The sequence below is a fragment of the Polypterus senegalus genome, chromosome 9 (genome assembly GCF_016835505.1).
Source record: "Polypterus senegalus isolate Bchr_013 chromosome 9, ASM1683550v1, whole genome shotgun sequence".
Lineage (NCBI taxonomy): Eukaryota > Metazoa > Chordata > Cladistia > Polypteriformes > Polypteridae > Polypterus > Polypterus senegalus.
In genome coordinates this window covers 41,923,524-41,936,392 of record NC_053162.1, presented here as the reverse complement: position 1 = coordinate 41,936,392, position 12,869 = coordinate 41,923,524, and the positions used below count along the sequence as shown (strand labels likewise).

General features: G+C 40.0%; 1 protein-coding gene across 3 annotated transcripts in view; it reads right to left on the bottom strand.

The window, feature by feature from the left end:
• Positions 1-2,762: 2,762 nt before the first annotated feature.
• Positions 2,763-12,869, bottom strand: part of bbs2 (Bardet-Biedl syndrome 2) — a 33,574-nt gene continuing 23,467 nt past the window's right edge. For all 3 annotated transcript variants that reach the window (XM_039762992.1, XM_039762991.1, XM_039762993.1), the window contains exons 14-18: positions 12,543-12,662; positions 10,741-10,878; positions 7,747-7,859; positions 5,211-5,359; positions 2,763-3,264 (exon numbers count right to left, since the gene is read on the bottom strand). In XM_039762992.1, the coding sequence (XP_039618926.1) occupies positions 3,152-3,264; positions 5,211-5,359; positions 7,747-7,859; positions 10,741-10,878; positions 12,543-12,662 (633 nt within the window). In that variant the 3' untranslated portion in view covers positions 2,763-3,151. The remainder of the gene's footprint in view (positions 3,265-5,210; positions 5,360-7,746; positions 7,860-10,740; positions 10,879-12,542; positions 12,663-12,869) is intronic.

The window sequence follows — 12,869 nt, the reverse complement described above, 5'->3', positions numbered from 1 at the left end:
AATTTTGGCAAAATGGACTAGCCTGCCACATAATTTTTTCACTCTGATTTTTGGGGCGTCTTTGAATTCAGGGCTCTGTAGGTTGATCATTTTCATTTCCATCAAACGATGTGGCATCCTTTCGTTCCTAACACATTACCCAGTCTATATCAGTATAGATATCCAGGAGGATTTCTTTTTCCCATTGAGATCTGATGTGTTTTCAAAGTGTTCCTTTAATTTTTTTGAGCAGTTTATATATATATATATATATATATATATATATATATATAGTCACATTTCACAGTACTTTTATTCATTTGTTTGTGTTTGAAGTATTCCCCCAAATTAAAAGAAGGTCACGCGCTTTCTTTGCTGCAGGCGGGCCACATAGGACTCTTTGTTAAACCGCACACTCACTGCGCAAAATGGTGAAACTTAGGGGGCAGATTATCATCATTTTCATTCTGCTTATCCACCTAAGGCCTGCAGTTGAAACAGGCTGAGGTGGGCTGCCCAGTTTCCATATTCCCAGATTGAATACCCTGATGCCCCCTCACAGCACAATCAAGGGAGCACGAGTCCGGAAGCATGTCCTTGGCCTGTTCCACCGTCATTTCCGTGAGGACGGTGCTGTGTGGGAGGCAGTTTGGGATGTCCTAACTGCTCCCCCAGACCACCACCTGTCTTGATCTGGAGGTTACCTGGGGTTGTCTCACGTCACATCCGCTAGTCATGGCATATCAGTTTGACAGCAAAACAGGCTGTGAATTGTGAAGGTCCTGAGCCATCTTACTGTGTGGTTATTATATTGCTGGGCTGTCTAAGGCAGCGTCCCATTAGACGACTTCTCCGGCGATTTTCAGTCATAGCCTTCATTTACATAATCTTGGCGAGTCAGAGGCAGTTGGCTGTGCATCCCCCTGAAGGCCACTGCATTTTGTTTTTAGCCAGATGTGTGCATGAAAGCTGACAATCAATGAATGCTCACCCATAGAGTGCAGCGATGACAAACAAGGAACGCCGGAGTTTTGGACCTCACAAAAATAAGACGAGCTCACCTGTCTGATATCTCTTACTTTTTTTCTATTCTGTCAGGGTATTTAAAAGTTCAAGGAGTGCGGCTGAACTTGCTGTACACACTGGCAGCCCTTCATCAAGCGCTGGCTCCGTTATACAGCACAGTATTGGAGTCCAAACAAGGGGTGAGCACGACTACACTGGAAAGTATGCGGTCAGACAGGAAATTAAACTTGGCCAGCGCTTTTAATTTAAACTGACATGGCCCAGTGAGGAGATGAGCAACTGCAGTCAGCAAGTCTGACATATCCTACAACTAAAAGGACAGCGGCCGTCGGCTACGTCCACACTACTAGGTTTTCATTTAAAGACGGGATTTTTAAACCAAAGCAAACTCCGTCCACGCCAGCATTTTCACATCATTAATAAAAGTATTTCCATCTGAAATAAACACATGTGACACAGACGTTCGCATACACTGAGCCTGTACGCATTGGTAGAAACCTTCGTGGCTTCGTAACATTTGCGTTTTCACTCCTTCGACATAAAGACGTAGTTCTTTGCTGCGAGTGACATTAGACATCCTACACGCTCTGAAGACTTGTTGCCGTTCTTCAGGAATCACATTCACGGCTTCCTTTGGAAAATTGTCCCACAAAGCACTGCTGTGCCCAGGTCTTACCCAACTCCAGTGATCCTTGACGGAATGAGCGTGCTGCCGACCACGGGATTTGTCACAAACTGTTACCGACCGGTAAATGATTTGCCTTTTACACATGAATGCAGCATTCCAACTGTACAAAACACAACTTAACATTCATACAAGTAAGCAGCTCCTGTACGTCGGCTACATTGGAATGTGGTCTTCTTCTGCGACGAGTGACCAATCAGGCAATGAGCTGTTGGAATGGAAGAATTGGAAGAATATCCAATCAGGGAAGGGCTCCGTGGTAAGCACAAGCAAATCAGAGTGTGATTAGAGTCCGTGTTTTTAAACGTCTAACTTTTTACTCCTCCATGTTACAATGTTTAGCTGACGTTTTCAGAAGTATATGACTCCGGGCAGCAATTTTGGGGGTTTAAAAACACTAGTGTAGTGTGGATGAAAAGGGAAAATGCAGAACAACGTGAGCATAAAGACATCGTAATGTGGGTTTAGGGTTTATATGTTTGTGTCGAGACTACGGAGGCGAAAGCCGTTTATACTTCTGCAATGGCCCATGTCTGGTTGCTAGTTTGCGGTGTTTGTGGCACGCAAGAAAAGCAAAAGATCCAATAACATACAGGCAGTTTTTGCCCTGCAGGATCACTGCTCCCGTTGCAGCGCATTTTCTTCCGTAGGCACACGTATCATCTCTCACATTTCTCCAGAGCTCTCTATACGTCTGAAAACAACGACTGGGTGTTGCAATGTGGACGGGTGAAAACAAAACACCAACTCTAATCGCACTCGGGTTTGTTTGTGTTTATTATGTTGCCCTTCCCTGATTGGCTCCTACACATTACACCTCTCGTTCCCTGACTGCGTACTCTTTGCAGAGGAAAGCCACAGACTGAGAGCCCATCTGCAGTAACTACACTGTGAACACAAAATGGTGGTCGGCGTTGGTATAATTCAACGAATTACTATTACAGTAACAGGAAAAATAAAATGAAAACAACTCTGAGGGGGTTTACTGGCAATAGACCTGGATTTGCATTCGTACATTTGGTGGTTTAAAAAATGATTACATTAAAATACAGAAAAAAAATTCTTTCACATGTTTTGGAAAATGTCTTTTATTACATAAATATCTCCAAGTTATTACTAAATATACACATTTACAGTCTCACTTGCAGTATAAAAACACTTCTAGAATATTGTGATATATAAAATGCCAAGATACAGTATTTACAGATGCACGTCTCCAGTAAAAACACACCACCGCTTACTGTCTAATGGAGCTCACTCCCTGTGTTCAGCAAAATGGTTGCACTAATGGGCAGCAAATCCACTACGACATCGACAAACGAAAACGCAGCAGAGAGCGAAGATTTGGTCCGATTCAGGCACAGCTCTCTAAAAAGTCAAAGGCTTTTGGTATCGTGAACTGGCAGGACGACTTTCTGCATTTCCAGGCCAACACCACTTGATCACTTGACCAGGACTTCATCACAAAGAGGAAGACGCCGTGCCGGCTCTCATGATCTTAAAGAGGGCATTCACGTTGTTGTTTTTGATGGCATCCCTGCACGCTGTAATAACTTGGTTCTTTGGTTTTCCCACTGTTATGGAAACAATAAAACAGTAATTGATTTCTTGAGAAGCTTTTAAAATGTAGACCGTTTAAGCTTAAAACCATAAAATGGCAATAAAGGATTAAGGACAGGAACCACTGCAGTATCGATTCATTCATACAATCCTGTCCATGTAAATTCTCGATGTTTGGATTGACTGCTTCTCAGGCTGACTGGAAGAGTGTTGGTGGGAACGTGAACAGCACTGTGGTGGCAGCAGCATGTGGGACAGGTTAAGTCAGTCAGTTTAAAACCAGCAGCGTCTCAAGGAAGGCCAGATGATTAACAGTTTAAAAAAAAACTCCACTTTCAGGTGTCTCTGAGCGCAGCACCGATGAGACGTCTCCATTTGTCATCTGATTCTGTGTGTGCTGCTCAATACGAGAGGAAACCGCAGCATCGAGGTAAGACACATGCAAGACATGGCCTTTGGGTTTTAATGATATTTAAGTATTGCACAGTAAGGTGAACTTACTTATAGCAACCATCAGAAAGTCGGGGTCCTGGCATTATTAGGCATCTGGGTAGAAGCCCAAATTGTGAGAACCCACTCCAGAAAGACTATGAAATGGATGACTTATTATTATTACTACTTTATATTTACCTATTGATTATATCCAAATCAAACAAAATGATTTAAGATACATTACAGCTGTTTATATTATATATATGTTTATATTGGCTTTGCTTGCCAACCCCCCTGGCCTGCGCTTCGCGCCAGTCACTTCGCGTCTCTGCCACTCGCGTATGTGGATTTCACTTTCACCAAACAATAATTCTCCCGGATACGCCTCTTCATTGGGAAGAAACACTACTTTTCCCTGATGGCAACACAAATTAGACAATCTACAAGTCACTGACTTGAAGTTCAATCTCTTTTCATTGTTCCATTATTTTACCGCGTAATAATTTCCGTTTGCGCAAATGCGATCTTTACTATCATTTTTTTGAGACTTTCGAATTTTAGTACTTTCATTATCTCTAAACCTGCTCTGCATGTGCATCACGCCAACATTTTTGAATTCTTTACGACGTTCTACTTTGTCATCTAATCTTTTATTTCTGGCCCCAGGCATGGCTAAATCTCTTGGCACAAAGTCTTGTCTCGCGGGACGTGAAAGTACCTCTCTGAAAAAGGCTTGTCTTGTCCCAGGATATTTTTATTATAAGAGAGAGACATACACATACACACAGACATTTATATATACACATATACATATAAATACACACACACACAGTAGTTTCAGAACCCCCTCACTTTATGCACGCTTTAGTGTGTTGTAGATTTAATTTTAAATTGACAAGATTTGCAAACTTATTAAAAATCAAAATTTTAAATCTCATTTATATAAATATTCAGACTTTTTGCTGTAACACAGCAAAATTATGCTCATATGCATCCTGTTTGCTTTAACAAATAAATTTAATAATACAATTTTGCCAAACTTTTCTGAAAACATGTTTTCACTTTGTCATGATGGGTTATTGAGAGTAACTTGATGGGGAAAAATGATATATTTATCCATTTCAAATTAAATACACAATGTAAAAAATGTGTTCAGAAAGTGAAGGGTCCAGACAACATTCTAAATTCGCTGTACCTGCACACACATACATGTTTATACACACAGTACATACACACACACTTTGAGGGTCGTTGAACTAGCAGCCTTGTGGTGTAAAGTCCAGGGCCGTAGCTCAATATCCAGGGCCGTAGCTCAATATCTCACTGTCTCATAGTGTCTCTCCTCTCTAGAATGGCTCTCCAAATAGCCGCAGGGCACTCAAATTCATAAAGGAGAGAGCAAATTCTAAACAGAGAACACCCTAGAAATGGTGGGTCGCAGTTTCATTTACCATGCTGTCATCTAAGAGATGTGTGCTAAGTTCCAAAATGCAGACTTTAAAAGGTAACATCATTTCTTGATACTCACCTCGCAGTCGCCCGGCTCTTTGTATTGCTTGATTCACAGCTCGAAGGCAATTCAGTAACTCAGTGTGGTTATTTGCTCGGATTTTGTAACCATTTATTAAATCCTTGTTTAAGTCATACAGCTCAGAATATCTCTTCTTCATTACCTTCCTGAAAGAAAAATATGATGTTTTTAATTTTGATTTCTTATATATATATATATATATATATATATATATATATATATATATATATATATATATATATATATATATATATATACATACACACACACACACACTACTGGTCAAACGTTTTAGAAGACCTCTTTTTTTTTTTAGTTGTTACGGAAAAGAATGCAGTTTAACGTACACCATTTTATTAAAATTTGTGATTCATCAAAGTAGCCACCTTTTGGTGATATAACAGCTGAACACATGTGACATTCTTCCTGTAACATCAGAAAGACCTTCCCCACACTGCTGCAGATGTCCTCTCAATGTGTTGCACTTGTGGGTTGCTTTCCATTCACCTTTCTCTCCAGTTCATCCCAAACTAACTCAGTAGTCTGGAGACTGTGCTGGCCAGTCCATGTTTTGAAGTGTACCTTCTTGGACATTGTCCTGCTGTAGGATGAACCCCTGACCTACTAGACGTAGACCAGAAGGTATTGTGTGTTGCTGCAAAAGGCTGTGGTAGCCCGTTTGATTCAGAATGCAAGTCACCAACTCTGCCTTCAGCCAAAGAACCCCAAGACCATCACACTTCCTCCTCCATGTTTGACTGTTGGTGTCACACACTGAAGAACCATCCTTTCACCACTCAACGGCATACAAACACCCTCTGTGATGAACCAAAGATTTCAAATTTTGATTCATCGGTCTATCAGACTTTCTTTCATTTTGCAGGAGTCCACATCTGGTATTTCAAGGCCCTATTTGGACCTTTAAGGAATGGCTTTCTTCACGCCACTCGTCCTGTCAGACCTGCAGCATAAAGTCTCCTCTTCACAGTAGAAACTGAGACTTGCTTTTTTCGACCTGCACTGTTAAGCTGTGCTTGAAGATGTTGTGCTGGGAGTCGCTTATCAAGCAAGCTGGTGACCCTCAGAAACTTGTCTTCTGATTGGATTGAGACTTTGGTTCTGCCAGATCTTGTTCTGTCAGAGTTTCTTCCAGTTACCTTTGGATTGTGTAGGACACCACTGTACTCACTAAAACTTTGATGCTTTTCTTTTGCAGTTTCTCTAAATGAAAGGCCTGCACTTGTAAGGGTAATAGTGCTCTGTCTCATTTCATTTGTTAATTGCCATTTTCTTGCCATTATCACTGGAATATTATCCAAGTAGTACTTCAGTGAGTGAAGTAACACAGTCTGTTCCAACTCTGCTTTAATACACACAGAGGGTTTTTAAGTAATCAACAGAAGTTGGGACACCTGTGCAAATTGTTTGCTTCAACTTGCAAGGTTTAATTTACTTTAATGCTGCAAAATATCTGCAGGTTTGTAACCTATTAATTGTTCCCTGAAGAGTGTCCATTTATAATGTTCTAATATTTCAGTTTTTGCTAACCTACACTTTAAATTTAAACCCCTGGCAGTTTAATGCTTACCTTTTCACCATTTTAGATCATTCACTGCATTTCAATTGATCAAAATTGAAGAAAAACTGGAAAAACCAAGGTGTTCTAAAAAACGTTTGACCGGTAGTGTATATGAAATACAAAGTTGCCTCACTCACTCACTCAGTCATCCACGGTAACACTATTTCCTGTTTAGTTAAGAAGCTGAAATTTGGCAAGATGGTTTATCTATGGCAGCAGGTATCTGCTAAGAAAGGACATTTCGATATATTAGAATTTAGGGGTAAAAACCCCGCCGTGCTGAGAGTGTTAGGTTAGGTTAGGAGCACGCACTGATACAGCACATTGCTGCAGCCACCACATGACAAACCAACTCAGGATCCCAGAATAGGACCCGAGAGCAGCCATGTGAGAGGTGACACCTCAGCACCACACTAAGTTCAGATGGAATGGAACCTGTGTGAGGTTTATTATGGGTGTGCTTTATGCAAATAAAGACACAGCAGAAGTGATTGACGGGCCACATGAATAGCACCGCTAATCAAAAGGACACACAGACGGCTGAAATGGCACGGTGTCCTAAACTGGGAAAAAAAACAAAACACCAGACATGATCACATTCTGAAATGGAACAAGAAAGTTCAGTGAAGCAAGGGAGACACAACGGTCAATGGTTAGCAGCTGCTGTTATTTTGCTGTTGACCACCGGCACTCTAAGATGCATACCAGCTCTCATCTGGGTTTATCCATTCCACTTTGTCGACCTCCAGCCTCGGGTCACAGCACACATAATCTTAAAGTATTTCCCAGGTGAAGCCATGTAACACAGCCATTTTTCATAAAAATGATTGTACATTAGTTACTTTTCTTAGTAGGAGATTTTAAAATATACATACCAAAATAGATATCATAATTTTAACTTAGTCCAGTTAAAACTTGTGCATCAAAATGTGAATAGTTATGTAGTAGTCTTACATGTCCGCCATGAGACGAGCATCCTCTGCTTGCACTAACATGTTGCGTATCAGGTTTGAATGGTCAGCCATCTGCGCTGTCAGTTTCTGATGCACCGAGTGGTACTCATCCACCTGTTACAAGGAAAAAAAAAAATACAGTAACAGGTGGTCACTGCTGTGGGATATTAATAAATAAACTCCGAGGCTCTGTAAAGATGCTAACAGTAAAAGCCACAAACAGCAGGATTCAGATCAGGGTAACATTAGCATTTGCCAACCTGTTTTTCATAAATCAGTTCAACACAACTGACAGTCAGAATATCATCACACACTTTTTATTCCTTTCAGGTTTCACAGGTAGGGCAACCACATTTTTAAATCATCAAATCACAGTTCAGACAAACATACCGTACTGTTATGACATCAACATGGTGATCTGCCAAGATGCATCTCACCTACACAACAACAGCCACCATACAAAGTAACAAATGACCCAAAAGGAGTAGCCACTGTATATACAGGGGAGAGTTTAGGGGCTGCAGGTGGGATTCGGACTTTTTGGCCTCATGGATTTCTAGCCATACCTTTTCTGGAACATGGACCTTGCACAACTCATTAAGTTTGTCCATACTCAAGTTCAACATGGGGTTTCCCCAAGATAAGATAAGTTGTATTATAACCTCCCCAAAATGCAAGATAGTTCATAAGAACAGAGTCCTTATTGACACCGTCTGACAGAATGTTTATCGAGATGTGAACATTTTAAATTCCTTTTTACGCAGGTGTGATTCCTGATTTTGCAATTTGTGTTTTGGAAGCTGTGATTTCCTTTAGAAGCGAAAGCCGAGACAGTCACCCAAAATATGACAGAACACTGGGATGCTGAGGTGAACACATGGAGACACAAAGCCTAACAGAACAAAGACCCATTTAAACTGATTTCAACGCAAACGAGGCCAGCCAACCCTTGTAATTCTAAAGCCATGGAGGCAGAAAAGCAACACAATGGGAAACGCAAGAAATCCACAAGGAACATGACCTGTGATTTTGCACTTTGAGCAGGACAATGGCACTCGATACAGTCAGTCTGCTATTATTACATGAGTGTGGCTTTGAGATGGCAATGCTTTTAAGCTTTGCAATAAAGTGGAGTGTAAAGAATTCACAGAAAAGAGAACAAGCAAAAGATTTATGAAACTTAAGTCTAAACAGTTTAGTCTTAAATCATGCAAACAAACATCTGACTTCATTGATATCAATACTGTTAGAAGGGGAAAGTTATAAAATTCACATAAATATGACAGCAGAAAAAGAAGACTGTTAATTTATCATGTGTATGCCAATTGCTAAGTACAGTATTAGTAACAAAACTATAGCACAATAATGACTACAAACAAGCAGGAACATATAAAAAAAGGAAAAATGACCGTAACATGAAAATAAAATATAAATGGTAGTAGTGATGTCATTTATAACAGACCTGCCAACTAGAGCAGGTGGCAGACAGCAGTTCACTTCAGAATGGATCATCTTCTGCCTTCCTGCTGCTGGCGAGCTGCGTGTTCTGCTTGTTGTTGTTTTAAGAACTGGGAGCACATGATGTCTGTCTGCCAAAAGCACTCCAACAACTGCTTGATTAGACGTCTGTGAACTTGTTTTAAATATTGTCTCACTGCCTTGTCTCGCGGGACATCAAATTGTTTTCCGAGCAGATCACGTCTCGTCTCCCTAGTCTCCCTCCCAGGATTTTTTTTTATAATAGAGAGACAGCAGTTAGAATAAGGTCACCATGTTTCTGGTGTGTCATAAAAGATGACTGAAGATGGTTGATATCATCAGATGCTTGCCTACAGAGTAGTCAGAGGGTCGACATAAAGACCTTTGAGAGACTAGTCCTGGACTGTCAGTCTTCTTGTGGTAGACCACCTGGACCCACTGCAGTCTGCCCATCAGTCAAAGACTGGAGTGGAGGAAGCAATTATCTATCTGTTCCATAAGGCTTATTCTCACCAGGACAAAGCTGGCAGCCCTGTGAGGATTATGTTTTTTGATTTCTCCAGTGAACTTCAGTACCATCCAGCCATCCCTGTTAAAGGGGTAAACTCAGAGATATGCAGCTAGATGAACCTGTGGTGCCCTAAATAAAGGACCATCTGTCCGACAAACTACAGTTTATGAGACTCAAAGACTGTATACATATATATATATATATATATATATACACACACATATATACACTCACACACACCCACACACCTATTTATGCATTTATTAATAAATAAAGTTATCTATCTATCTATATATATATTAAGGCACTGGTTAGGTGCACAGCATCTAGTGATGCCACATATGCATAGTATACAATCGCAATTCTGACTCTTCATATGTAGCTACTAGTGGGTGGGACAAGCTGCCTGCCTCCATCTGAACTGCTGAGTCCCACAATGTGTTTAAGAAGCATTTGAAAACCCTTCTGATCTGTGAATATCTGTCATATTGTTAATTAATGTTTTTTTGTTATGCTCTCAACTTGTGGTGATCAATTCTATAACCTCATTCTGCTATAATTGTTCAAAACAGTCCATAGACTGATGGTACACAATGATATTGACCTCCTTTGTGAGCTTCTTTGGATAAATGTGTCTTCTTAGCAAATAACTTTAAATGTAAATTTGAGAAGGTCACTTGGCAGTAGTTCTGCTTCAGTGCCCAGTTTGGGGGTTGTGGACAACTTGTCTGCCTGGCTGGAACAGGACAAAAGCAATTAAACCAATATAGAGAGAGAAATTGAGAGACAGTAAAAGTAAATAAAATATGAAGTTTAATCTTTTAGTTTTATGAATATAAACTTAAAATATTATTGTCTGCTATTTGTTAAATATGTCACCTAACAACAGTAGGTTGGACACGGTTCACTTTATTCTTAACTACCCATTCTGTGCAGTCAGCCTCAGGTATACCAAATACCCCAAAGTTCGTTCTCTGCAGTTTAACTGCATGTTTCAACACCCACCTTAATCAGAATTCTCCGTATCTCCTCAAAATAGAGTGGAAAGTCTGCCTCTACCTGAAGTTCATCAATTCCCAGAAATGAAGCCAAGGACTGAATGAGATCTCCTGCAAGGTCCATGTCATCGGTGTTTATGGTGATCTGAAGGTAACAATATGATGGAAAAAATGAAAGCCTAATTTAAACAAATGCTCTGTGGAAAGTTTCAATATATACACTCATCCATCCATCCATTGTCTAACCCGCTGAATCCAAACACAGGGTCACAGGGGTCCGATATATACACTCATACCGCATAGAAATACTTTTTAAAAAAATGAAAGCTGGGTTATATGAATGTTGCAGGCTTTATTACTTTGTATCTAAGAACTCTTATTGTACAACACATGTCTAGTTTATTACTGGGTCACAGTAAGATTTTAAATCAGTGGGTCCGAATGGAAAATGGACGGATCTGTTAAGTCTTTATGATTTTTCTCCGTGCCCCATAGCCACCAGTGTAAAGTGCCAGTGTGTGCAAGATGTTGTTTTAATTTATAGAAAGCGCTTCCCTTTAGAACACAATTTCACATAACAAATGCAGATATGACACATTTGTGAAGAAATAACTTTGCCTTGGAAAATACCAAGCTTATCCTCTAGGGGATCAACACCCAGAAACGACTTTTCTCTCAGAGGGCACAGTTTCCTCTACGGTTCACACAGCGCTAATCCACCTTGATAACAGGAACACATAGATGAAAATGATATTCATTTGACTACAGTTAGCCATTCAAGAGCATGTCTGAAGCTGGTCATAAATTTCTGCAGGGCCTGACATGAAACAGTATTTTCTGTAACGAGGTCCGGCCTGGCCTAACTGGTAGATTTCAGATTGTACTGCAATACAAACATCAAAATTCTAACTCTGCACATCACAACACAGCACCGCTCTTATAATGTTTTCCAGATCCGCTGTTACTGGCTGACATGGTATCGCTTGGTGAGAGTATAAAAAGCATCAAATTATTCTAATATTCAGCGTTTGCCAACTAACGGGGACCATAATTTAACAACATTGTTATGATTTACCGTTTACGAGTTTGAATTTTGAAAACTGTTGACATCAAATCAAAGTACAAAAGTAAAAATTATTTTTTATGATAATAATGTATTTTTATATTATTCATGTGACATCTTTCAAAACTTCTTCCGTTCACTCTCGCTATGGCACGCCAAAGGTCGCCATATTTGGGAATGTACACTCTTCTGTAAGGCGCACTAGGACGTGTTCTGCCTCCGAGCCTCTGAACTCCCGAAGTCTAAATTTGTGTAAACTGAAGGAAGGCCTGCTGAATATGTAATATCATCATGGATTGGACTTGCCTGGCGATGGTGCAAACATGTCAATGAAACAGTGAATTATCAATGCAAAGAACTGTGCAAGTGATTTAAGTTATTCCATTTTTTTTTAAATGTATACGGCCCCCCCAAGCTCGTAGGCCCTTGCACTTTACACAATCTGCACAATCCATTGCCGCACCGCAGCCTGTCAACATATGTTGTATGTTCAATATCTTTTGCCTAAAATGTGCCTGTGACATTACCTTTTTTCAGATGTACTGTAACTATATTTCAAGAGGTCAGCAAAATACTGATTAAAAAAATTCACTTCCACTTAATATATTGGACATCACCAGTTAAAGAAGATGACGAACAGCTTTAATATTATTAAATACTAAAGACAAAAATGGCTGAATTGTTAAAGATTTCAGATCTACTGACTCTCTAGAAAAATCATATTAAAATGAAATTGGGTACAGCACCTCTCCATTTGGTTTCATTTTGATGCACAGCATTCCTCCTCCACGTAAAGATGTGAAACGGACATCTGGAGATCCAATGTCTTCAGTTAGCAGGAAGTTTTGATTTAACCACATTATCACCTACAATCAGACGAAAATGGAAGATGATGTTTTCAGAGCAGCACTCTTACAGAAAGAATTGTCATATCATACAGTCACTCTGTTTCAGAAGTACTGCAAAGATAAAATTACAAAAGCATTCCTCAGTAACAAATGCTAGTCAGTACTATTGCTGAGTACCCAGATCAACTAAAGCAGCACGACTCCTGACTGAATCTTGACACTTGC